The sequence below is a fragment of the Symphodus melops genome (assembly GCF_947650265.1).
Source record: "Symphodus melops genome assembly, chromosome: 1".
In the NCBI taxonomy this organism is placed as follows: domain Eukaryota; kingdom Metazoa; phylum Chordata; class Actinopteri; order Labriformes; family Labridae; genus Symphodus; species Symphodus melops.
The window spans coordinates 48,746,500-48,773,625 of NC_136691.1; the positions used below are offsets into that span (position 1 = coordinate 48,746,500).

At 39.4% G+C, this 27,126-nt stretch overlaps 3 protein-coding genes across 3 annotated transcripts in view; all 3 read right to left on the reverse strand.

Annotated features, from left to right (window-relative positions):
• kcnip3b (Kv channel interacting protein 3b, calsenilin) overlaps positions 1–13,689 on the reverse strand; it is a 44,713-nt gene extending 31,024 nt beyond the window's left edge. The window contains exons 1-2 of the mRNA XM_079364742.1: positions 13,553–13,689; positions 5,711–5,817 (exon numbers count right to left, since the gene is read on the reverse strand). Coding sequence (XP_079220868.1) covers positions 5,711–5,716 — 6 coding nt within the window. The 5' untranslated portion in view covers positions 5,717–5,817; positions 13,553–13,689. The remainder of the gene's footprint in view (positions 1–5,710; positions 5,818–13,552) is intronic.
• Positions 13,690–18,303: 4,614 nt separating this feature from the next.
• Positions 18,304–21,425, reverse strand: pcna (proliferating cell nuclear antigen). Its single transcript, XM_079364720.1, has 6 exons — positions 20,988–21,425; positions 19,911–20,008; positions 19,752–19,819; positions 19,470–19,664; positions 18,874–18,997; positions 18,304–18,785 (listed from the first exon to the last, which is right to left on the reverse strand). Exons 1-6 carry the CDS (start codon positions 21,206–21,208, stop codon positions 18,709–18,711), a joined length of 783 nt encoding a protein of 260 aa, XP_079220846.1. The 5' UTR covers positions 21,209–21,425; the 3' UTR covers positions 18,304–18,708.
• A 594-nt stretch (positions 21,426–22,019) lies between these two features.
• The window catches only part of LOC306837050 (putative aminopeptidase W07G4.4), a 133,779-nt gene continuing 128,672 nt past the window's right edge, over positions 22,020–27,126 (reverse strand). Inside the window, exons 2-16 of the mRNA XM_079364524.1 lie at positions 26,935–26,980; positions 26,749–26,839; positions 26,239–26,385; positions 26,017–26,127; positions 25,132–25,259; positions 24,909–25,008; positions 24,703–24,778; positions 24,504–24,589; positions 24,105–24,209; positions 23,764–23,839; positions 23,546–23,664; positions 23,370–23,453; positions 23,164–23,221; positions 22,617–22,798; positions 22,020–22,531 (exon numbers count right to left, since the gene is read on the reverse strand). Of these exons, the coding sequence (XP_079220650.1) occupies positions 22,394–22,531; positions 22,617–22,798; positions 23,164–23,221; positions 23,370–23,453; positions 23,546–23,664; positions 23,764–23,839; positions 24,105–24,209; positions 24,504–24,589; positions 24,703–24,778; positions 24,909–25,008; positions 25,132–25,259; positions 26,017–26,127; positions 26,239–26,385; positions 26,749–26,839; positions 26,935–26,980 (1,547 nt within the window). The 3' untranslated portion in view covers positions 22,020–22,393. The remainder of the gene's footprint in view (positions 22,532–22,616; positions 22,799–23,163; positions 23,222–23,369; positions 23,454–23,545; positions 23,665–23,763; positions 23,840–24,104; positions 24,210–24,503; positions 24,590–24,702; positions 24,779–24,908; positions 25,009–25,131; positions 25,260–26,016; positions 26,128–26,238; positions 26,386–26,748; positions 26,840–26,934; positions 26,981–27,126) is intronic.

Consider the following 27,126-nt stretch of genomic DNA (forward strand, 5'->3'; position numbering starts at 1 on the left):
CATCATGTTAACCTGAGCTGAACGTGACTCTGCGACAAAGTGTTAACATTAGGATCTTGTTTCAGGGCCAAACAGGCTGGTGGGTAAAAGGTCTGATTGAATGGATACTATAAATTGTTTGTGACTTGCTGCTGGAAATTGCTTTTCCTTTCGTTTCATTTTCAACCAGCAACAGTTGACTTCTTTTTCTTGACTTTTGACACGAGTGCCTCCCACAGATTAAAAAGGTACTGATTTCTTTTTCCAAGCAGCCAGCAGTAGTTTAAATGGCGACGCTTTTACAAATTGTATCTGGAGCAGTTGTTCACCTTTTTTTTTTCTAATTCTGTGTCTCGTTTAAATTTTACAAAGGCTATACGAGTGATACTGTGGTCCTAATCTTAATCTTATGCAACACAAATGAGTTTTCTTGTTATAAATGTGTCCTTGTACAAAACATGACTGAAGAGGGACTACACACAATACAAATAGTGACGCTGAAATAAAGTATGGAAAACAAAAACAAGGTTTCCAACAGAAAAACTGCTTCCATATCCTAAATGGTGGTAACATGAATTTATTCTTGGACATGGACTGTGCTCTAACCATCAGAAGTGTAACCTCTTCTGAGAGGTCGATATATTGCAAATATTGCATGCTCAGTGTGTAAGATATGGTAGTGTCGAGCACGAGTCCTTAACTTGAAGCTTCTGCATCCTGAAGACAATATGCACATATGACGGTCGAGAGATGATACTATTTGTGTCCTAAAAGCTTCAGCGCCTCAGTATGGCTGTCAGTAAGAATCAGTGTGTCTGTGGGAGGAGTGCAACTTCCATATGGACTGCATGCTGCTCGTTTGTGTGTGTGTGTGTGTGTGTGTGTGTGTGTGTGTGTGTGTGTGTGTGTGTGTGTGTGTGTGTGTGTGTGGAGCAGGGAGATAGAGCATTATATTGATGTGTGATCCTTCATGTGGAGAAAGAATGAATACTCTGGGGAAGCTCTGAGCTATAGAGGAGCTGTGTTTCAATTATCAGCTCCTCCTCCTCTCTTCTGCCCATACACACACACACACACACACACACACACACACACACACACACACACACATTCATCAGTCCATGCCAAACACATCTGGTTGCCTTACTCAATCTTTTGTCATTCCTCGCTGTATACGTCAATAAGAACATCTATGGATAACACAGATGCGGTGTATGAACATGGCAACATAAATTGATCCGTGGTTGATATTCAACAGCATTATCTTTCACATCACTGCATAACCATGAAAGTCGATAATATTCTGTGCATCCCTCAGAACAGAGTTAGCGTGTGTGTGTGTGTGTGTGTGTGTGTGTGTGTGTGTGTGTAGTTTTATAGCTAATTAAGCTGAGAAAAAAATTCATGTGGGTCAATGTTCGACATCACCGCTAAATGATACAACTAAATAAGCCTTTGTTTTGTGTTTAAAGGCCAGATGCTAATAAAAATAAACTACATTGAGATAAAGTCTGAGTCCCCTTCTTACAGTGTTGTTCTTCCAGTCCTGGAGAAAACTGTCCTGTGTGTTTGGTGCTGAAGTTGGATCAGAGGTGTGTTTTGCCCATCCCTGTTCCCACGTTAAAGTATAGTATTACCAGGCCTTTTCAATTATTCAAATCTACCAATCACTCCACCTATTGAACAGGTGGCTTCGTCTGACACTGTATCACATGCAGCACAGTGTGTGTGTGTGTGTGTGTGTGTGTGTGTGTGTGTGTGTGTGTGTGTGTGTGTGTGTGTGTGTGTGTGTGTGAGTGCTGTCGTCAGCCTGTCTGCTGTGGTGTCACTGATCTGTGTGCAGGCTGATGTGTGTCTGCTTTGATTGACATGCAGCTCTGTGGAAAACTGCAACATCAGACTGAACTTCTTAAAGGAGAAGTCCATCATAACATACTCGGTTATGTCATACAAACTTGAAAGTCACTGTAAGATGGCTTTACAGCATCTTCATTTGTAACAGTTATTAGAGAATATAACAAATGGAGGAGTGCTGCCGTTGGCTTATTCTGTCAACAACAGACGACAATTAAATAGCAGATGTGTTTTATAGTTGTTGTTTTTTTCTATTGAAAATTAATTTAACTCTGAAGGCAAGATATTAAAGCAAAGTGACAATAAAGATAAAGACACTAGAAAATATGACAATGAATAGAAACAGAGACTATAAAAAACCAAAAAGATAGAGTGGGTACTAATATGCGTGCATGTTTGGATTTGAGAGGGAGATATGTGTGGCAGGTGTTGTGGAGAGACAAGTGCATAAAGAATAACATGGTAATTACTAACATGTATATAATGGCTGGGTATTTTCAAGAACCACATCACTGTATTTTGTTTCTTTGGGTCAAACAAATCACAGTACTGCTGCCCACACAGGACTCGGGCTTCATTACAACAGAAGAAATCAAATTCAGGATTTTATGAATTGATACTGAATTGGGGAAAACATAATCCAATGCACTGCAATATATCTTGCACTTGATATACTCCTTATATATATTCACTTTTGTATTTTCTGTAATAATAAATCAATAATAACAGAACACATTTCCTTTAATATGTATAGTAGAATAATTCACCAATCACATGACAGAACTAGAAGGGCACTTTGACGCTGGGGGTTTCATGTTGCTGTGTTGCGATCATTAAGTTTCGTCTCTCATGTTTCTAGACACAAAGAACTCCTATACTGCTGCTGTATTTCCACAGACTTATATATACATTAAGTAACAAAAAGCTAACTTGGAAATGTGAGACAGGTCGAAGGATAGGACAACAGAGTGTGAGGATATCCTTTACTGTTGTAGAGTCAACAATCCCACCAAACAGCAGAGCCATCCACGTGTTTACTTGATTTACACATGACTCAACATGCACAATCAGACCAATGCTCTTTTTACATAACTGCTTCTCTTAAAGGTATAACAGTATATGAAGATTCCCATACAACCACAGTTTTGTCCTTTTAACTTGAGTTAACAGAGTAGAGCAGTGAGAGGAAGGTTTGCAGTGGAAATACATTTACTGGATGTTAAAGGAGTCGGGTATACGGCCATAGATTTACTCTTTAGCAAAACTTGAAGATAAAAAGTTCAACGGGGCACTAGATTTGAGAATATGTCTACATGCATATTGGCAGTCGTTAGTCCGTACTGATGAAAAAAAAGCTCCTCATGGAAATGACCTTGAAGTATCAAAGTTACAGCCATGAAAAGAGTTTTTGAAATTCTCTGAATGCTAAAAAAGGATTTCAATGCTCCCTTTCTTATCCCTTTAAGCACAGGAAACAATTCAAGGTTCATGGGTGTCTTAATTAACCCTGTGAGAGGCCAATTTGTAATGCAGTCAGTAGAAAAACAAAACCGTTTTACAAAGCATACTATCATTAACAATAACATTAATTTAACTAAATGGTCCCAAAAAGTTCAAGAGTGCATGCATGCATGCAGTGCATAAAAAAAGCGTTATAGTCTGAGGATAGTAAAGAACCAAGCAGATCAAAAATCAATATGTCACATACTTTGGTAATCTTGTGTAAGATTTTTTTCCATAACTTCCCATGAATTCTTCTTTACATCTTTGCTTTATCTCTTTCCATCCCGTATTTAGGTGAATAAAAAGTGTTCATTTGTTGTATTGTACATGGATGAGTGCAGAAGACATCAGTCTAACAACTTTGTTGCAGGGATTTTGCAATCAAAGTTGTACATCTTCCTATTGTATCAGTGTGGACTGCCTTGTCTCATTTGTTCTTTGTTTCATTGTCTAATGTTTATACCACTATGATTGCAGCATTATGTGGCACTGTTTTCCAAGACAAATTTCCCTCAAAGGACAATGATCCTATCCTAACTTATGATAAATGCTCATCAAATTGAAGCAGCATTACAATTCGTCCTCAGCATTTAAGTTTCTGGAGAAATCTTCAGCTTTATGCACAGAGGAATAAGATCTATCAGGCTTTGGCTTCAAACACATCACTTGTTAGACTCATCAGTTCAGAATATTTTTCCTGAAGCAAGTCCATTCATGTCTTCACTACACAAAGCATTTCTTGGAAAGCACTGAGCCGTTTTCAAATAAAAAGAAAAAATCTAATTTGTTACAGAAGAATATGTTAGGCCTCTTTGTGGCAGATCTCTGTGAGACTGACTTAGAATGAGGGAACATCAAACTCTATTGATCACACTCATTATTCTGCTAAAACTCGATGAAATGAGTCACACTGTAAGATCTCAGGCCCCTTAATGCCTCACAGTGGGATATCATTCAAACACCTGCATGTCAATAGATAGAAAGAAAAGAAAAACACTAAAAAGCAGAAGGATTGAGCTGCTGCAGACGGACACAGACAGACGTCAAGCTGTTGCTAAAAGTGTGACCTGTGTTTGACATTTATGAAACAAGAGAAACAGAACATTAAAAAAAACACACAACTAGGTCTGAGCTGAATCAATGAACAGAAAATACATTTGGGAATACAGTTTGAGTATCTCAGACATCAGGCTGTGTTGTCTTCTTTGTGAGATTTAACAGGATAACTAGAAGTATTTTAAAAAGTCATAGACATTAACTGAGAATTAGTGGAATTTTAATGCATGGGAATGGTGCAGACTTCAGCTGATATAATGATGAGTAATTGATTTATGGAGTTTCTGACTGATGCATTGACCCATAAAGTGACTGATTGTGAGGCTCATGGTTACAGGAGAAGCTTCAACTAAGTATTCTTTATTACTTTCACCATCAACTGCAGAAGTAAGAGGTTTCCATCCATTCAGAGGTTTGTGTGTGCTGTGTGTGGGAGTAAGTGACCTCATGTTTGCATCTGCACACACAAACATATATAAGGAAATAATGCAGCCTAATTTTTTCCTATGTGCAAGCAAGCCAATAACTGCTGCAATTTCACTTTAAATTAATCAATTTCCATCGCCAGTAAAACAGGTTTTAATTCATTATTCCTTCATTATAAACCCTTCATTATAGAGGGGTACACGCCCCCAGGAACCAATGAGCCATGGGATCATTAACGAGCGTTTCCTTCAAGGTGTAAGAAGACACTTGAGGGAGGCTGGCCTTTTACTTTACCTTCGATGTAGACTCAGATTCTACTTTAACCCAAACAACAGAAGCAGAATTACATGTACAATATGCCTCCTCTTCCTCGAAACGAAGACTTGTGGCAGACTGTGCGGATTTTTGCAGTAAACCAGTCTATTTAGAGATTTTAAAGTCACGCGTGAATCACTTGGAGCCACGCGATTAGGTCTCAAATACAGAGTAGAAAATAATCTCACGGATTAACCACAGAAAATTGGCGAGGAGGAGAAGACGTGATGCAAAGTGACACTTTGCTGGAAACCGTCTGCAGAGACGCGTCTCTTTCCTGCACAGCTTCCAGCAGGGCTCCTATTACATAACTTCACTTCACAAACTCAGCTTTCAGCTTTCGCTAATAAAAAACAAACCTCAAAAAAGTAGGAGCAAATGAGCCTCTGGTGGTTGTAGAGGATTTTAGCATAAAAAGCATACATTTTTGCCAACAAGTAGCCTTGAGAGCCACGCTGTTGATTTAACTTGGAGGCGGTTTTTGCTTTAGCCACACGCGCAAATGCAGAAATCCTCATAACACCCTATATAATTCTCGTTTGAAAGATAAGAAGATAATGATAAATGTATGTCTTACCTGCATGTTTTTTTCTGTGTTGTAATGGCGACACTGATGGCTGATTTCTGCCCGACTGCGTCCTCTCTGCGCGGACTCTCAACCTCCGACTGCCTCTCCTCTGCCTGCTAAGGAATGTGAGCACACACACACACACACACACACACACACACACACACACACACACACACACACACACACACACACACAGACATACACACGCGCGCGCGCGAGGGGTAGGGGCGGAGTGAGTGCATCCAGAGAGAAAACGATGGGACCTTCATCTTTTACATTATAATAATGTGAGAACAAAGTCAACAGGCTGGATTTTATTCTGCTAGTGTATCATCAGTTTGTAAAACATGAGCTGCAGGGTAAACTGGATTTATGGAGACCATAAATCTCTAATATAAAGTACACACGTTTATCTAGTCTGTAACAAACTTCTTTTTAAAAAACAATCTTGATCGTCTGTGATCTTTTGCTGCTGCCAGTATATACTGCTCATTGATAAGAATGTGAGAGACCTGATTAACATTAAGAGCTATAGGAGGGTGATCAACCTGGCAACCAAAGATGTTTTCTTATAAATGGTTTAAAACTGCTCAGATTATTAGTAAATTGTGATGCCCGGTGGAAAATACGCATGCGGTCATTTGTGTGCTTGCATAGAGAGAGAGAGAGAGAGAGAGAGAGAGAGAGAGAGAGAGAGAGAGAGAGAGAGAGAGAGAGTCTGTGTGTGTGTGTGTGTGTGTGTGTGTGTGTGTGTGTGTGTGTGTGTGTGTAAACATAGGCAGGTTTATACAGAAACCCTAAGCTGACATGCATTCAGACATTTTCTTTACTCCATCTGATAACAATTAACTTATGGCTGTTTTCTCAAAATCTTAAATTAATTACCGTATTATCTTTTATTGTATTCCCAGAGTTGCACAAGCAAAAACATATATAGCAATAGGCTTAACTTACTTGTTGAATTTTAGGCACTGGCAGCATGTCATGGTCTCGTCTATCAGTGACCAGCCAATTGTAGATATGTTGAGTTCACTTTGTAATTTTGTATTTAAATTTTGACACTTTACTTTTTGTCGACACCACTGTCATTCATTTACTGCTTTGTGTGGCTTTGAATTTCCTTTTCCTTTGTTGTTGTGTTCACACATCTTTAAAAGTTTATTATAATAATTAAAAAAGATATTGAATTGTATAGTGAACTGATTGGTGAATCACAGACTTACCCTAAATTAAATATTAAGCTAAATAATTCACCTGCTGCAAAATATATTTTACAAACTGGAAAGGGTACACCCATACCACAACACTTGTTTGTGACTGAACTGAAGTCACGTCAGTACAAACGTGACACTCTTCTGCTCTACTGTTTTAGTATTGGAACACACGATGACGTTAAGTCAATTTTCCAAATGATAATAACAACAAATTGTTGTGCAGCCACAATTGTATAGAAGTCCAGTCCAGGACTTGGAGCACCTCAAGCTTGCTGGACCCTACTGCTTTGTTGTTGATAGTTTAGAGTAAAAGGCCAACACTTGTGTTTACCTGCAGGCACATTTACGTGCCATCTTGTTCAGAAATTAGTGAAATATTTAGACAGTTAACCTTCAGTGCCACAGCATTAGCCAGCGTCCCTGCAGGAGACAGTTACAGCTGATAGCTATTTCTATGTTAAACAATGATTCCCACCCTGTGCTTATTGATTTTTAGCTTCTTCCCTCTGGGTGGAGGTTTAAATCCCACGTTGCAGAACAAAGCCGTACAAAAATAGCTTGGTTACAGCTGCTATCACTGAACGGAACAAGCTGTAGCGCTATTTGCAAGTTTTTTTTTAGTACTGTAAATAAGTGGAACCTGCATTAAGGCTTCTGTTAATTAAGTTCAAAAATGTTGAGTGTTTTGTGATTAACTTCTGACTTCTATAAACCAGCTGCTAGGGCAGAACGTGAATCAACAACTGCTTCATTTTGGAACCTTAAATAATAATAATAATAATAATAATAATAATAATAATAATAATAATAATGCTGATTTACTTTTTGTTGTCCAGCTCATCCCTAGTTGTGTAATTTGCTGGGTAACAGGAAAGTGATGTTTGCCATCAGGAGTGAACTTCCTCTAAATTCCTTTGCCTGTAATGCACAAAATCCCAAAGTAAACTGAAACTGGGGGAATCAACTTGGCAAAAAAAAGCCTTTTCAAGTCTTCTGAGTCTTTATCTTTGTTGTGTTTCAAAATAAACATTTTGATATCAACTTAAGTGATGTTTGGATTCAACAGCCCTCCAGTACATTTATGAAATTAACTTGACATGGGGTATCACTTTTAGATTACATTGTGCTTAATTTTGTTTTTGCCATTTTCTCCCCCAAATTTTTTCTCCTCCTTGAAAAATGTGGCCAATTACACCATTAAATGTTAAGAGAGGGGTAGTTCTTGTGCTGCTGCGTGCGCGTGTGTGTGTCTTGCATTAGATTACAGTGATTGTCATTAGAGTGATTGGTACAGAAATGCAATTACAGCCCTTGTAGAGAATCGGTGCACTCACTGAGGAACTGAATCAATTTAGGTGACCTTGGCTCTCAGTGAAGCGGCCCAGAGCAGCGAAAGAGAGAGAGAGACTGTTGCAAGATGCTAACGGCAATCGCATCAGGTCAAGCATCCTCACACATAACGCTTGTTGCATAACGAACAGTAAGAAATGTAAATAGCCTGCAGAATAATGAGAGAGGAAAGGCCATCTGTCTAATAAGACCTGCATGTTATTGGCCACCATAGCTGAAGAAATGCTTCCACAACACAGAGAACGTATTCATGCATACATTCATATGGTGTTTAATATCAAAGTAAGGCTGCTGTACATTCACAAGTGGAGAGAGAAATTACATTTATTGCAGATAGCTAATGATCACTTAAGAGCTTCTGATATACCACAGAATAAATTCAACATATCAGCACTAGTGTCCTTATGAGGCATCTTGCATACGATTGTTTGTGTCATTTAAAGGCATGGTTGTTATTTTTCTCCAGAAAATCTGATATAAGTAGCGATTGTTTTTTTTTTTTTAAATTGTCGAAGTACCAGTTTGATGAACCAATCATGCCTCTCTTTAATCAAACTTAATCAGTCAAACAAACAAAAACAACACTCTAATAATAAGTCTCAACACAGGCCTTACTAATACTCTCCACAACATTACTGAAGGATGAAGGACTCAGAGTTTATTGAACATACGCAAATTTAAAATCAAACTATGGCCCACCAACAATCAACTTTAGAGCAGTCCAAAGACACCAATGCTCACAGTTTAATTGAACAGGAGGACTAAATGCTTGAGGTGGTGCATATACTGTAGCTAGAGAGTTGACTAATACTCTGTGTTTACTGTTGGTACTGCCTTGAGTACAATAAGAACTAAAACAAACTATACTATTGTCATGCTGAGATTTAAAGTTCACTTCACAGCCTGATACAAGAGGATAAAAAAATCCATTAACATCACTTCTGATGGGGTGGGCAGAAGGTGTAAAAACAAACTGGCAAATCTTTCATCCTGACTTCCTCAGACTTTATTTTTTTACTGCCATCACTCTAGTCACTCTAAAGTAAATGTCGGGGTGTGAACCCAGGTAGCAATGTTCAGGAAAATTCACAGCGAGCAAATGTCAGGGCCTGATGATGTTTATATTCCTCACTCTGTACAGAATAAGCCCAGTATGAGGGCTGCTTCAAATACTTTTTTGCTTACCTGCATCTTTTTCACTCCTTTGTTGTTAATGTGAATACTACTAACTACACCTAGCACTGATTTAGACAAAAACTGTCATCAAAGTGTCGATCTCTGCAACTCAGGCGCAGATTTAAGAGCAGGCAGTCCTGAATTTTCTTGACCAAATGTGTTTTAACATAGATGAGATTTTAAGGGTTTCTGTTCTTTGGTTAACTTGGATGTTCACATTTTACGTGATGTGACAGCAATGGACTAGTTATTTTGCATTTGAAGAGTTTTAAGATCATTTTAAGAAGATTATCATCCTGAATGGAAATCCAATACGAAACACGAAGGACCTCTCAAATGGTCAGGTAGAAATGATAACTGTTATTTTTTTTATTTATTCTGTATCTCTCTGACTTCCAACACAGTGGATTTCTTAACATCACAAATCTGTCAGCATCCTTGTCCTTGTCTTGCATGTTAGTTCATCATCTCTGCCTTTACTTACCCAATCATGTTGTTATCCAGTTTATACATCCACAACACACACACACACAAACCCCAAAACACAAGCACCAACATACAGACTCACTGTCAAACACGCAGTTCACAGCTGTCACCGTGCAAATTATCTCATTTACTCCCTGTGGGTAAGCATCATTTAGAGGCCACTGAAGAAGCAGAGCATATTAATGCATTAGTGAAGGAGAGTTTGAATTTCCGTGCGCGCGCGCGCACACACACACACTCACAGAGAGAGAGAAGATGTGTCTGAGAAACAAGTCTCAACAATCCCCTGTTCAATATCTTGCTCTTCTTTTTAAGCCTCTACCCTAACCATGCAAACTCACACACCCCACCCACATTCGATTCGATTTCTTCCTCACAGCGAGAAAGGATAACAGTTATCAGAGAGAAAGGTGCAGTATAGACAAACAATCAGTCAAAGGGTCAGCTCCATCTGAACTCCACAAAATAAACACAATGGAGAAAATTGCTGTGGTTGAACATGGTCAGTGTTTCTCAGTTTCAGCCAGGACAACAGAAGATGGGTGAGCTGCCTACTTTATTTACCTGCAGCTGGTTCTCCCCAAAGGACATCCACAGTCTAGACCACAGAAGAACAATAGCATCAGGCAAAGAGGAAACACTGAGAGAGGGACACATGTTGAAGTTACACTAACAGGGGCAAATGAGGAACAATGACAGGAGTACGTGTGTTAACATGAGTTTGAGAGAACATGCACAGGATGAAAAACTTTTTCAGTTTCTCCCAACATGGGCAACATGGCACACTTTTCGGCACATTATAACAAAGACATGCCTATTTCTAACAGTGCTAAACTTAACCACTGGATCTTTACTTTGTATGCATTGTTTTACTTCCAATCCATTTCATCTCAAAAGCAGGCAGTACACTTTTTCTACCACTATAATTGTCTGACAGCCTCAGTTACGTTTAGATTCTAACTTTTCTTACCACATTTCCGCGAAGACCATTCATGATCACATATATATATATATATATATATATATATATATAAAGACAATTCTCCATTTACTTGCAACATCTGTCAAAGGAGGAGAAAATGCAGTTTCTATTTTAAAAAGGGGGTTTCTTACTGTCTTTCTGGACAACATATCTATCTGTAATGTTGTCCACCACTTCGGTATACAAGAGCTTTTCTTAAATGTTCACCATTTAGTCATTTAGATATGTAAAACTGTCAATTTATATGATAAGAGATAGGAACTTTCCTTTCTTTAAATTAACAGAATATCTTTGATTGATTCCAGCATCTTTAACTGAGCCTCAAAGTGTGTGCTGTGCTTGTGAAGCCCTTTGAGGCAAATAAGACTTTATGTTTGACTTTGAATACAGTATGACAAACACAATTGTATGCAAATGAAGTTGCCCATTATCGAAAGGTTTAATGAAACAGATGGGAGAGTTTGAAGGATGTATGAAAAACACCAAATACAACAGAAGAACAGAACAAATGTGCTTGTTTTTGTCTTCTGTCTCTGGCTTATCTCCCCGAGTGTCTCATTGTCTTCAATCTATGTGATTCAGCTGATGTAATACCGCAATGTCTTACTGTGATTAACATAATACTATGTTATTATCTATCCACAGAGTCAACAGCATCTTCAGTTGGTGTAGAATCCAAAATAAGTCTGTCTGTAATACAGACTTCTTATTAAAAACTTTATAAGTTTCCAGCTGTCATTTGAGTCATATTATCAGTTATCTGGCATCCTTTAAACTATTTTTTAAAGGGAAAAAACAAAGTAATTAAACGGGTTTAAAAGGATCATTAGCTTGGCAAATTAACCTCCCCAAAGTCATCATTAGCAAGGGTTGCAGCAGAAAAATGCAAGACATCATTTCACAAGCTTGAGGCCTTACTAACACACCTATTGTGAAATCAACCAGCTCAGCTGGTTAAACTTTTAAACCTCTCTGTTGAATAAAATATTTTTTTCATGGCTCATTTGCCATTTGCACATTTGAATGCTTTTGTTTGGATGAGATAAAATTACAGGCTTGGGGTTGTCATGTTGCTTCTCCACATCAACGAGACAGATCCCTCAGCCGCACATTAGCCACGGCTTCACACACTCCCCCCCTTTTATTTCTACTGTAAAATCTACACCGCACATGTCGTCTAAAGCCCATCACCATGAAGGATTGATCATCAAAGCAATGTTAAATCCTGTCTGCTGCGGGCTGAGGAAGTAAGAGCGGAGACTCCCAAAGAAAAAAGTCCTCACAGCTGGGATGATACAGGCGGCAATTTGCTTTCACCTTTTGAAAGAAACAGAGAAAAGACACACACACACACACACACACACACACACACACACACACACAGAAACAGATGTACACACAAACACACAAACGTACTCACATGCACACACATTTGCAACAGCAGCAGCTCGAAAGTAATTCAGCACTCAGAAGGATTTCATGTCTCTATGGAGAAGAATATCTATTTTTAGCTGGGATATAAATAGATATTTCTCTTGCTCCAACACTTGTATATTATTATTTTTCTTATCTCCCTGTGTCTCTGTGGACTTGTTTTTCATACACATCTGCTCTCTCCCTGAATGTGTGAGTGTGTGTGTGTGTGTGTGTGTGTGTCAGAACATGAACAGTTTGCTGGCTCGAGCTGTAATTTGTCTCAGTGACATTAGTGCTGCGGTGTAGAGGTCTCAGCAGGGACACGGGAGAAAAGGGAAACCGTAATTGGTGAGTGGTCGTCACATTCATCAGTACACTTTCCCCAAGCCTCCTGGGACCAATAAATGCACCCAACACGTCAAGAAAGCATCTAGCTCTCCACACAGGAGACTGCTTTATCATGAAGCTTGATAACATCCTCTGTAGAGCGAAAAATGAAGATGTTTTAAACCTCCAACGGTTTATTTTCCTCCTGTTAAATGTAAAATAACCAGCAGTCCAAAATGTGACAGCAACATGGGAAACCCCTGTTAATCTAGCCATACTCCATCAGCAGGCTTTAAAAAGTAGACAAGCTGGAGCAGAGGGACTTAGGTGACTTATCATGAATGGAGGGGAGGGGTTTGAGCCAGGGAGCAACTTTGTAGCCGTGGAAACAGTTGCTAAGTAGCGGAGCAATAGCATCCCTGGATGGAGAGGGACAAAGATGTGATTGTGACCAGAGGCAAATTAAAGGAAGGAAAAGAGGAGATGTTGTGCAGAATTTTACATTTTAAAAAGCAACACAACAGTGTGGCTGACTGAGGTTTTTTTTTTTATGTTTTTTTTTTAATTCAAGAAGGTAACTCTTTGTCACAACATCTGCCTCAGTCATGCTTTATTCCTTCAGCCACACCGTCACTCTTTCACAGCTTATGCATTTTTTAGACGCTGTCCATACTTAAAAATCTCCATTCGATGCCCTCAGACTTTTTGTCACCAGTCACCTTAACTCATCCACCTGCTCACCTGTTTCTCATTGTCTGAGTCTTAAACATTTTTATAGTTACCCTTCCCCCAGAGTGGATCAAGAAAAACTGCAGTGATCGACACATAAATGGGTTGGTATCGCTCAGACAAATTATTGTTAAACTTTCAACATCACTGCAAAAAGATCAGTATTACCGGTAATTGTTGGTCCCATCTGTACCACATATATTCAGGTGCGACTCCTCGAGCTTCAGCACACCACTCCTTCATCTCAGCACTGTCTTCTCCTCTTTCTCCCCATCCACATCACCCCGTCACCTCCCTCGCAGCTGTGAAATCTGAGTGACAGAAAACAGAGACAAAGAGGACATCCCATTAATATGCTAATCCATGTGGGGATGACTTCAACACACTGAGCAGAGTCAGAAATACACGTGTGCTTACTGTGAGGGACGCTGTATGGCGTTAAAGCTTAAAAGAAGAGGAAGGGGAGGAAGAGGATGGCTATGAGTATGTATTGTAGAGGGAAAGCTGCGGTTTTTGTGCCTGTGGTGGGTTTGTGGAGAGGGAATCTCCCCCTTCTTACACCAAGAACAGCTCTCTGCCTGTTATTCCTGGCAATAGAAATCACGACTTTTTAAATTATTCTACAGAGTGGTTTAAAGCAGGTGGATCTTGCAGCATGTGCGACTAATGTGTCCTTTCCATGTGCGGCACTGCTTGCTCTCTGCCGCCATCACTAATCCAAGCAGCCTGCTCGTAGACACAGCAGAGCACTGAAGGCTTATGTAAGAGTGTGTCAGGTCTGAATGTCAGGCTGGGATTGACCCTCCAGGACCTGAATGATTGACACAAGGCAAGGAAACCACAAGAACGTCCACATATCTCTGTTGACAGTGGACGAACAAGCATGTTGTATTGCATAGGCCTATCGAGAACAGAAATATCCTTCAGAGAGAATCTGCAGCATGCCATGAAATATGTCGCGCACTGTTTGTTTAGTTTCTGATAAGACGATTTGAAATGGGTTTTGAAGGTGTCGCATGCTTTTCCTTAGCCTCACTGACCTGAGGGATGAGCGATAACAACCTGCTCTTTACTCTATTTCAGTAAATGTACCACGCTCAGAAGACTCCCCCTGACTTGTTGAGAAAGACAGCCAGGGACTGTTTCATTCCCCTTATCTCCCTGGCCAAAATCCCCAACCTCCAGAAAGCAATTTAAAGGCCAGACAGACAGACAGACAGACAGAGAGACAGAGGAGAGGAGAGAGACAGCTAGAGAGGTGCAGGACTGCAGCCTCATGATAACACTGGAGAAATCATGTTCGCTTGGATACAACAGGCTACATCCAAGTTAAGAATAAGCACAGTAAACATGCATTTGGATGAAAAAAAATATGAAATACAAATTATTTTTCAGTCTTATTTTTTAGCTGCCGTTATATTATGAAGGATGTAAAACCTGTGTGAGGGTGCAAGAGATTAAGTAAGTATTGTTAATGTTTGATGAGACAAATTATGATTTATTTACAGCTGTATTTCGACTGAAAACATGTTTTAAAACTCATTTGCTACCTTTGGATAAAAGCACTTCCTAGCTTACCTTACTGTTTGATGTGGTAAGAAGCTATGAAAAGGAAGTTTCCTAGCAAACTGTCATGATTCTCTAAATATCTGGAAAACACAGCAAAGGTTACCTCATTTTCAAGCAAACATGCCTTATTGTGGCCGACCGCTCTCACCCTGCACAAGGACTGTTTGAGACTCTCCCCTCTGGCAAGAGGCTGCGGTCCAGTTTGTTCCCCTCTGCTGTCAGTCTGATGAACAATGTCTCTGCCCTCCCCTCAGAGGCTTGTCAACAGGCAAGGCAGACAACTGCTTGGGGCCCCAGGCCAGTAGGGGCCCCCAACGGCTGAAAGGCTTGAAACCAAAGCACTGCATCAAACAGTACAAATTTTGCAACAACAGTAGGAAACCTGTCGAATCGGGCCCCATGCCAGGCGTCGCAGCATGATTCCTGTAAAAACCAAAATGTATCATTGAAGGAAAATGAAGATCAGTTATCAGTCTGGTGGTGGGAAAAAAGGAAATAATACACGTTGGTTGTAAGTGCCTCCAATTATTTTTTTCCCAGGGTATGCACTCTTTGAATAGATTTATAAACACTGATTTGTTTTATAACGACTGCAAAGCTCTTACATTTTGTACTTTTTAAAAAAATTATTTTTATTTTAAATAATTAAATTATTTTTTATATATTTGTAATTGTTTCTTTTACTTTATTATTTAAGTTCTTGCTACTTCTGCTTTATTTCCTTTGTTGATTGTTAAGCACCAAAAGACCAAGACAAATTCCTGGTAAGTGTAAATATACTTGGCAATATATTCTGATTCTGTTTATGAGCAAACACAGTTATGTTGGCTAGAAATGATTGCCTTCAACACTATCAAATAATAATGTTACTTTTTCACACAAGTTAAAAAGCGTAAGTTTGATTATGTCATCCTTTTTCTATTTGGTTTGCATAACAAAGGAAATGCAATGTTAACACCTTTAAATGTCACGTTTTATCTTTTCAAATGCACAGATGATGATGTTCTGAGCAATCTTAAAAAAAGTGTTGCTTTTTCACGTTTAAATTTGGTAAAGAAACAACAAAAGTTGATCAATTAAGCAGCTCTTTTAGAAATCTTGCTGTAGGATTATTGCAGTGAAGTACCACATAAGTACATCAACCATGACCTGAATGTTTTCTTTCCACCTCTTCCATTAGGTCGAGAAATCATTTTGGCTACACTAGAAACACAAATCGCCATATTAGTTAGTATTCTGTGTTTTTGTATCGTGGTCTTAATGCCACTGTGTTTGTTATGTAAAGCTCTTCAGATTACATTGCTGTGAGAGGCTGCACACTAATACACGTGTCTTTGCTCTTGTTATGTAATACCTGTGTTGTCTCTCTCAGCTTCATAGTAGAGATCTAACATAAAGCCACAGGTAATAAATCAATTGAAAGGTAATTGCCTGTTTTGGATTAAATTAGATACCAAATATGTATAGTGTATATTGAGAAACAAACTGTGATTAAAATATTAGAAATACAAAATAGCAGTTGTATAAAGTACCATCTTAAAGTTACACACTTGTTTCAAACTTCATGAAGCTCTGACGCAAAAACATTTAATCTGGAGTGGCCTGATTGTGTCTATGTCTCTTCTTAGCATTATATATAACTCATAATTACAGCTCTGACATTATTCATCTTCCTGAAATTGAAGTCTGACTTGAGGCCGATTCAGAAGCGGAAACTCCAATAACAGGGGCCTCTTTGCTCTGTTCCAGGAAGTAATTAATTCTAACCTGGGTGGCGGTGGTTAATTAAATATTGAGGCAGCTTAAATGGCTGTGCCATCTTTCTGCTTTATCAGTCAGTTCCTGAGATGACAGTCCCATCTTTTTTCTCTGCTCCATCAGATTAACCCACAGCTGCAGAGTGGTGTGTTTCACACAATAAGGAATAAGCACAATGTCCCTCAAAAGTTTGAAAGAACATTTCAGGACAGAACAGAAAGAGGGAGTAGCTGTTAGGCATTAGACAACTCTAACAGACACAAGTATTATGAAATATATTTAGCTAATGTGTTAGGAATAAATAAATCCCTCAAATTACAATCCTCTTTCCCAGTTTCATGGAAACAAGCTCAGAATCCAACCATTACAACAGATGAATGCTGATATGACAGAGGAGTCTGGGATTATACTGACAGAGCAGGTTATAATCTGCTAGTAGTCTACTCAGCTGCTTTTATTCTCAATTCAACCAGACCTCATGAGAGAAAACTCAGATTTTAAAGAGCCCACCTTTAAATGTAGTAAGTGTATTGTCAGGAAAATGAATAAGAGAAACAGATGTAAAGGGCGATGTTAAAGTCATCTTAAAGGACAGTTTTTTCCTACACTCTTTCCAGACACTAAATAAACAGCATTAAGTGTTAGATTCCTGCCACATGATGTCCCTTTTCAAACTCTGCTCTGTGTACATTTGGGTTCAGACGGGTGCCAGATGTGACTGCCAGTCAGATTACAGCTTTGTGAGGATTATAATTGTCTGACTTCGAACTACAGCACAGAAACACACTGGATGCAAACAGGGAGGCTGGAGTCTTTCAGGTGTTTGAGGCTACATGGTGAGTTATTTTGGGCTCTCAGACCTGCAGACTCAAAAGACCTCTGTGGAGTAAACGTTAAGATAATCGTGCCAAAAATCCCTGAATGTGCATTTATTGAGTAATTAAATTACAACAGCAAGAGTCTAAAGAGAAAATAAATGCTGAGGTTCTGACAGGTCATCTCCGTAACAGAGACAATGAATAAATAAATACCGTTTGAAAATGAAAATTGTATTTCATCAGAGTAAATTATTTCACAAATATGACTTGACAGGAAACCATCATCTACTACACAAATACAAATAGAACAAGAGCACCATCTAGAGGCTGCTTTGAGTTAATGCGGCTACTGATTTCATATCAGAAACTTTAACAATTCCATTTGCAGAGCTTTTGTTTTCCTTAGTGTCAGATCATGTCTGCTATAGATTTAACTAAATAAAGGGGACATCTTTTACTTTAACTATGAAAAATGTATTTAACAGGAAACTGAAAGACACGTTTGAATAAGAGGAAAGTTACACTTGTGCAAGTATTAAAGGAGATTTTTGGAGAAACGTTAAACTCTTGTTTTTACACCCTGTACATTGTTATCCCCAGTAGCACTCATTACTGCAAGAGGTTAATAAAAACCAAATGGCTCTTCTTACATATAATAGGTCAGTTTGAACTTTAAATCCCAACTCACAAAAAAAAAAAAAAAAAAAAAAAAGATTTTAAGGTGTATTAAGTGCATTTCTTTTTTCCACAAACTTCAGAATCACAAGACAAAAGTTGGAAACAAGTTGAATCATTTATTTTGGACTGAATCAATGAATACAAAACATTTGGAGTTGGCCGACAGTGCGAAACCACAGAAATTATTTACAAATGTGTTATCTACAAGAGGGAATGAGACACTGCAAAAAGAGAGGGACACAGCTGTGGGGTGAACAAGTGCTGACATTTACGTCGGGCTGTTTGAACCACAGCCGACCGCTCAGAGCATCGTCTAATCACTGAAGCTTCGTCACACTGATGACATCACTCACGCGGCTGACTGGAAAAGCTGAAACTGCACCTTCCACCATGTGGCATCAGAAACCTCAGAGTGATCCTTAAAACAACGAGATATCTTCAGATCACCCAAGAAAAGTTCTGTTGACCACTTCCTCCCTTTAGGTTCAGATATAAAACTACTTAAGAAGCCTCTTCATCGATCTTTGGTGCCAAGTAGTACTTGACATGTCCCATATCAGCGATCTTGTACTCCACCACTGGAGAAAGACAGAACAGTTTAGTGAGTGCCACAACCCTTGTAAAATACAGATGAGAGAACTAAGAGACACCGTGACTTGTACTAACCGAGGGGGATATCAGCAGACATGCTGAGGGTGACTGTCTTGGACAACGGCGTGGCCTTGGTGAAGAAGTTCAGGTAGTTGAGGGCAAAGATCAGCTGGACGGGCTCATTCATCTCAATGGTGACCTAATGACAGACAGTTCATTATCAAACACTTAAAGTTTGTGCCTTCACAACAGTTGTTTTCCTTTTTGAACAGCTTGATGCTCAAAACATTTGATCATGTTCTTCTTGATAATATTAGCATTCAACACAGAACAGGAGCTCAAACAGAGCAGAGCTGAACCTGGGGAATGATGCTAAAGATCCTAAACAAAAAATAGTGCCATGAAGAATCCTAACTTAACTGTCCATGTAAACCTGAATCATAACAATCCAATACAGAATATATGAAGACCAACACAGGAGAATCTACAAATATCTTGTTGGAAAAAAAAAAAGGAAAGAAAAAAAAAGTCAGTGCTCTCTTGTGGGCAATCTATATTATGGCAGAAATATGATTAAATCCTTTATTATTGCGACAAATCAAGAGCAAGTGATGTTTTAGCTGAGATATACATGGTAGATCAGCTAGTGCTCTGAGACTAGGCTCACTTACTGCCTCATCCTCTTTGTCCACATTGCTGGTTTGGGACAGCTTGACGTTTCCTGTGCCCAGCTCTCCTGTGGCAGAGAACTTGACTCCATCCTTGGCGCATGAGATCATGACGGCATCGCCAATCTGGGACAGGTCACGGCAGATACGGGCAAATTCCCCAGAGGGCATCTTCACCACACAGCTGTACTCCTGCTCCTAAAAAAAGAAAGAACGAGAAAGATTAGAAACGTTGTGCATGTCAATAACAGTTTACAAGACAAGGACAGGTCAAAGATGACTTACTGGAATACCCAGCTGCTCGACATCCAGGTCCATCAACTTCATCTCATAATCTGAGACTTTCTCCTGATCTATCAAACAAAAATAAGAAGTTAATTTATTTATTTACAGAAAGGAAAGCGCCATTTCATTTTGCTTTCATACAATAACTCAGGAACTTACTTAGAGTCTCAAATACAAGGGCCAGTGTGTCTGCATTGTCTTCTGCTCTGAGCGTGATGATGTCTTCATTTCCAGCACACTTCAGGATTTTTGACATACTGTTTGAAAAGGAGAAAATCATGTTAATCAGGGTTTGCTGGGTAGAAACAACAGGGATCTAGTACAACACAAACAGCTTCAGTGATTTCAGGTCTTATTTTTAAATTAAAGAAAATGTCATCAGTCCCCATGTAAACCTGTTTGGTCTTTTATTCACAACGAAAACAGAAAATCTAGCTTAATTTTTTTTAATATGAAGTAGGACTTTGTCATCTGTTGATAATTCCAAGTCCAAAATGTATCCTTAAATCTTCATATAGCTTTACTAATGGTAATTTTATAAATACTATAAACTTCATAAATACGAAAAACTATTCGGTTGACTAAAATGTTTAATCGGATGCTCAGACATCATAATTAAGAGTTTTTAAAATGTACAGAGCACCGGTGTCAAGTTACAAAGAGCGCCAGTGGGACAACGGAAGTAGAAATTTCCCGGGTTCAACCATTCCCGCCAACTCTTCCTGTAAAGAATTTGGCGCTAACCTGACGTCACTGCGTCGTCACAATGTCGACAGTACCTCTCAAATTGCAGCAGATGTCGTTTGAAGTGCGAGGTAGCATTTTAAAAACTGAACTCTGAGGATTTTAAAATGTTTAGTCTTGAATTGATCTGACAGAGTGCAGACATTAAAGAGTTAACTTCGAGGCGGTGCAGCAGAGAGACATGCCCGGGCAAATCCGCCAAGATGGCCACCGCATCCAACATAGAGCCTAACTTCAGAAAAGATGCTTAAGACACAATTTGATCTTATGTCTAATTAAAAATTAAAGGGAAATAATAAAACTAGTTTGCTTTTGTATACACTTCTGCAGCCGCTCGGTAAAACTAAGGCGGTTTGTCTGGTCAAGCGTCATTAGTCAGCAGTCTGTGTGACACTCAAACATAAAGGACGGATACGTTTATATAATTAAATTGAATGTAAGTTAAATATAATTATATGTAATTATGGCTGAAATGTGCTGTATGTTCCATACCTGCTCAGATTGACCCCCATGGCCAGATTTCTGTCGCAGCGGTACGAATCGAAGCCGTCGTGTCTGAGGGTGAGCTGGACCAGGGACACATGAGACGAGTCCATACTCTGCAGGGAGATCCCAGACGAGCTGACGTCCCAGCAGGCCTCTGTGATCAGGTCCTTCAGAGCCTCCAGCACCTTCTTCAGGATGGAACCCTGCACCAGGCGAGCCTCAAACATGGTTCCTGTTGAGTGGTGTTTTTAAAAGTCTGCGCGGATTCAAAACAAAGACTGTGACTTTCACTCCGTCAAAGTGGAGGCTGCAGGTGAAGTTTTCACAAAGGAGTAAGGAGAGGTCAGCCTTTGTTGTTAGTGAGCAGAAGCTGCACGAAGTCACGACTCTCACTGCCGAGGAAAGGTTTTGAGCAGTAAGCGCGCGCTAAAGTCAGTCTTTAAAGACTTGGCGTCTTTGCGTCATTTCCGTATCCTTGTCGGCATCTTCCGCCCTCATCATGACGCCCAGCGATAAGTGGGCAGCACTGTCGGCCATGTTGGAGAGGACAATTTTATAAGCCGTGGCAGTCTTACATTTTTAACGCGTCAACAGAAGAAATTTCATTTAGATGTAAACCGGTTAATACAAAATAAATAAAAATAGTTATTTAAATTGCAACCCCTAAAAATGTTTTTATGTTTTAGTTTGGTGTTATATAATGAAAGTGTACTAAAAGAAAACACTTAAGATAAGAGATAAAAGAAAACCATATTCAGACTTATGTTAATTGTTCTTTTGAACTCATCACCATCATATGGGAAAATGTTTTTTTTTAAATTTTCATTAACCACACTATTAAAGCATCAGTGCAATACAGAACACCCTTCTACCCATTGTGAATTTTTCATGTAAACCACTCCAATCATCGATTTGATTCTTCTGCCACACAGACCAACATACATTAAGACAGTATGTTTTATGTGTGTCTTATGACACATTGCTGATGTATTCAATAAAAATAAATTGTTAAATAATTAAAGCATGAACACAACAAACTTCTTGAACTCTTGTTTTGTTTAATTGAACAGATGAGGAGTGCTTGGTTTGATTCACACATTTCCACTCAACAGACAACCTTGTCTCCTGTTTGACACACATATGTATAACAGTGATGTATATTTAACTGCCTTTAACCCCTGAGTATATACTGATTGAGGCCACTTAAAAAACAGGGTCATTAGACTTGGTGAGGATGGATGAATATCACAAGTTTCAGAAAAGAAAGCAAAGACCACTAGCAGACAAGTAATCTGAGGTGTTAAGGAATGTATAACAAGTTTAGGCAGAAGTTTCATCTACATGTTTAATATCCTCAATTCCAAATATGCTTTGGAATTGAGCACAGGGCCTGTAGTCTTTTTACACTTTGCTTAAAGACTGTCAGACAAGATGTAGTTTGTTGCCATAGCGACGATTGGGGCTCCTGTTGGGACACCAGGGAAAGGACCACTCGATCCTGCGATGTCAACGTGGGAGTAAGGAAGAGGCGTGTCAGAGTCCACACCATGCTGCGTAGAAAATAAAAGGTTAATAGTTGAACTTCTTTCCATACTTGTAGATCACTAATAAGTCATTCTGACAATGTGCGAGCACCTTGTCGAGCCCAGAGGCCATGATGAGAAATGCTGCTGGGGTCTGATGTCCTCGAGGGGTGGCAGAGGAAGGCAGGTTGTTACACTGTAGAATATCCTCATACTCAGACTTGCCCTTGTGGAACTCATAGTCCTCTCGTCTGATCGTGGACACCTCAAACACATCGCCCAAAACCTCTCCAGCTGCATGAGAGGTCCAAAACCAAGAGTTAGTGACAGAGGACACTCTGTGAGGTACTCAAAGACTAAAGCAATTGTTTCACATGAGTTACTATGTTTTAAGCATTTGTTTCATAGCAAACGGTGATATTTCACCCCATGTACTGTAATAAGGAATGATTAAGTTAAAGACTAAGGTTACAGGCTAGGTTTATTATACTGACACAAGTATGTTCTACAATGTTCTATTACTGAATCTCAAAGCCATGTAATAAACATTATTTACTTTAAGACACAGACAGCTCTAGATTATTTTGTAACATAGTTTTTCCTCCACCATTAAAAAAAAACACTATGATGGTTGAATTTGATTAATTTAATTTCCTCACCTTTCTGCCACTGAGCAGCATTGTTGTTGCGTTGGGCCGGTCCGTTATCCATGATGATCTACAAAAAGGAAAGCCACAACCAAACTTAGTACAAAAAATGATTTCTACTGCAAAGGACTGCTTGGTTGTAGTGCATAAAAACAAACATCTCCTGAGAGCTGCAGCATTCATTTATACATAATAAAGATACAGTCAGCATCACTCACAGAGTAATCAGGTCCCATGGCTCTGATGGCGTGACCAGTAAGAGTAGCAATAGTAAACAGCTGAGGAGAAATCTCCTGTACGGCCTGCAGACACAGAAAACATGTTTAGAAAATGAAGGGAGAGAAGTAATGGATGCACAACTCGGGTTTAAGAAGTAATAGTTGATTATTTTCACCTTCTCCTTCATCTCACAGAGCAGGTCGACCATCACCATACGGCCCTCAGCGTCTGTGTTTCCCACTCTCACTCTGCGACCAGCACGAGAAACAATGAGCTCATCAGCCACATAGCAATCTGAGAAAACAGTTGGCACAAAAATAAACATCTGGTTAATGAGAGTTGCTTTAACAGATCCCAGAGAGAAATGTAGAGAAAAAAAAAAAAAGGACTGACCTGAACCAACGCTGTTCCTCACCATGGCCATGGAGCCGATAACCTTCAGATGTTTCGGCTTCAGCTTGGCTAAAATCTAGAAGAAGGAGGAGTAGGAACATGGAGGTGTTCATACTTTGACTCAATGCATAAAAGTTTATTAATCAGTGAAAATGTTATTTCTAATTCTCTGACTGAAAGGGGAGAAGAGGACACTTCCCCTCCCCTGAAGAGTAACTCAAGAAGTGATGGACTATATATATTCATCATGTGTATCTGTAGCAAAGGTGGTGTAGACTTGCAGTCGAAGCTCCTCTGAGGGTTTATTATTCAGATGCAGAGGGGGCTGGATTTTAACTGACCTGGAAGAAGCCAGCGACAGCAGCAGCTCCACACTTGTCTCTGTGCATCCCTGCCATGAATCCACCAGCCTTGATGTCAGCTCCGCCTGTGTCGTAGGTGATACCCTAAAAACATTACAAAGGTTTTCAGTCAAATGCAGATTTTTTTTTTTAACCATTAATAATTAAACCCAACATTCATTGTTTTTAAATGTCCAATGTCTAACTGTTTTAATCAAGCTTTCTAACATCACAGTAAATGTATTGTATTTACTATACTGCTAAATAACTTCACGATTGTTCTTAAATCTAAATGTGTTTAAAGTACACTTCTTTGGACATTTTCTTAAATCTTATTTTTTTAGAGGATATTCACGTTTTATCAATTCAAGGATAGAAGTCTATGGAGTGTCCTCCCACCTTTCCAACCAGCATGAGTGTCTTTGTGACTGGACCTGCTCCACAGTACTGAAGCTTGATGACTCTGCCCTGGTGACGAGGCACACCTGCATGCAGGGAATGTTTATACGTACAATGTGAAATCAAATATATAAAACAAGCATCTAACATTCATAAAAGCCTGTGTCCAAGAACATGTCAATAACGTTTGTTCTCATACAGTTGGCACAGCGGTTGACAGCAGCCAGACAGGGATACTCTCTCTCCAGAACGGCCAGGTTGCTCACCACTTCCACCTAAAGGTAAAAAAACCAAACAAAAAACATGGTCTCCTGTTTGCAAACTATTTTATTGGACCTTGACTGAAGTTGTCCCTCCACATTTGCCTGATTCTGTTTGCAAACATGATGTTTTATTTGTCACTACCTGCACAGGGCTGTCGTTGAAGAGCTCCTGGACGTAGTCAACCACACGAGGAGCAGCCATACGCTCAGGATCTGAGCCACCGATGTCACGACAAGCCAGTCTGAAGAGGGGGAATAGGACAGCAGGTAAAGGAGTTAACACAACTTTAAAAAAAATAACTATATATATATATATATATATATATATATATATAGTGTCTGTGTTTTTGATTTGCGTGACCCACCTCCCACTCTCCAGAGCATTAGCCAGCTCCACCAGTCTCCTCCCCTCAGCCTCCTGGGCTGCCCACAGGCCCAGAACACACACCTTCTGGTCGGAGGGTTTGACTTTCGATTCCCTCACTTCCAGGGGCTGAAGGGGATTAGAAATATAAAAGATAGAACTTAGAAAATGTACAGTTTACACTTTGTGTAGAGGGAATCTGAAATTACTGCTGATCTTGAGTCATAAGTGTTTTGATGTTTTTTCAGCTTGTTGTAAACAACCACTACATAAAAAAGTGCCTTTATGTTTTCAAGAGACAATGTTAAAATCAGCTACAAGGCGTCAGACAACAGTTCCTGTTCAATAACACTGAATCTCTCCATCCGTTGTACCCACAAATTGTTTACTACATCTTTATCGTAGAGCTTGAGCAGTTGACTGTAGGCCTCTATTATCAGCTGATGTTGACCAGTCACAGATATATTGGGACTGCATTCTTCCTTCATTATATTTTTGTGCATACTACTAAACTGATAATAACTTAGAAAGGGATTAACATCCACACTGATGCTCAAAACACTTCTATAACATGAAGTTTCTTGTATGTTTCACAGTAGATCCACATCTGCACTCCATGCATATTTTTTGTATATTTTTTTCCAACGGAAGAGTGTTCTATTATTTATGCTATATTATTCTTTAAATTGTTACCTTTTGTTACCTGCTACATTTTTATTTTATTGTATATGCTGCTGGAACCTAAATTTCCTTGAGGGAGTCATCCCAAAAGGATCAATAAAGTTCAGTCTAAGTCTAAGTCTAACAAAGTAGTAGTACAATGACGAGTAAAAAGATATAAAGGGTGCTTCATGTAAGCCTTGCATATAGAGGTGACTCTTGTTACCATGTAGAGAGCCTGAAGGGCTCCCAGTGCTGCCACAATGCTACAGTTCTTGTAGTCTTTGTGAGGATGGCTGACCAGCAGGGGACGCTGCATACCGGCTTTCAAAGCCCTGAAAAGACAGGCGGACGAACAAAACAGCAAAAAATGAAATAAATAACAGACAAAAAAACAACAGAGGCGGCTGTGGCTCAGTTGGTAGAGTCGTCATCCCATCAACTGACCTTTGATGCCGTTGAGTGCTGCATCACTGAAGCGCCTGATATCATCGTAATCGCGGTTTACCGGGCCAGTTGAGGCAAACACGAGGCGGTTGCCAGGGAGACCAGGGACCTTCAGGACCACCACTTCCTGCCCCAAACCTCTGTCCACCTAGAAAAGGAGGAGAAGGTTAGGAAAATAACAGCATAAAAGGACTCACTAGATCTGTTACAGTACAAATGAGGTTATTATAAGCAAAAAAAGCCTGAAAATAATTTTCTGTGGAATTTTTTCTCTTCTCTGCTAAACTAAAGCATCTCAAACTGATCCATTCAGGACATGTAAGTATACTTTATACAAAGACACTTCCTGCCAATGTAAACGTGTTCACTCACAAAGAGGAACAGATGCAAAGGTCACCACTCTGGAGATTTGGAGAATCATTACTCCCTTTCATTGCACAACATTTTAGTTTTGATAATAAAAGACGTCGTCAAAAGTCCTTTGCTGGGTTGAATGAAGACCAGAACTTACAGTGCTGTAGTCTTGGAGTGGTACTTTCAGACACTCGAGTTCAGAGGGCAGAGAGTCATGGCTCTCTGTCACCAACACGATGCCATCAAAACTGAGAAAAAATAAAATGACATTGTCTTACACAACTGTTGATTGAGATGCAAAAAATAACTTTCCCTGACAGAGGGCATTTCTCCTCATACTCACTTCTGGTTCTTGAGGTCGGTGGTCCATTCGAGGGGCTGGACGCTGGACAGAAGAAGAAAAAAACAGAAATGAAACAGACCAAATTCCTCTTTAAAAAGCAATGTCAGCATTGTCTGACACAGAATAGCTGAGATATCTCAGTTTACAATTAGGTCATTATATCAGTTCTTATAATGCAGGTTAATGATAACA

Coding starts and splice junctions, on each gene's coding strand:
- pcna (XM_079364720.1), bottom strand. CDS start 21,208: ATGTTTGAGGCTCGCCTGGTGCAGGGTTCCATCCTGAAGAAGGTGCTG. Junction 20,009..20,987: donor ATGGGGGTCAATCTGAGCAG/GTATGGAACATA, acceptor CTTTTCAAACAG/TATGTCAAAAATCCTGAAGT. Junction 19,665..19,751: donor TCGAGCAGCTGGGTATTCCA/GTAAGTCATCTT, acceptor TTCTTTTTTTAG/GAGCAGGAGTACAGCTGTGT.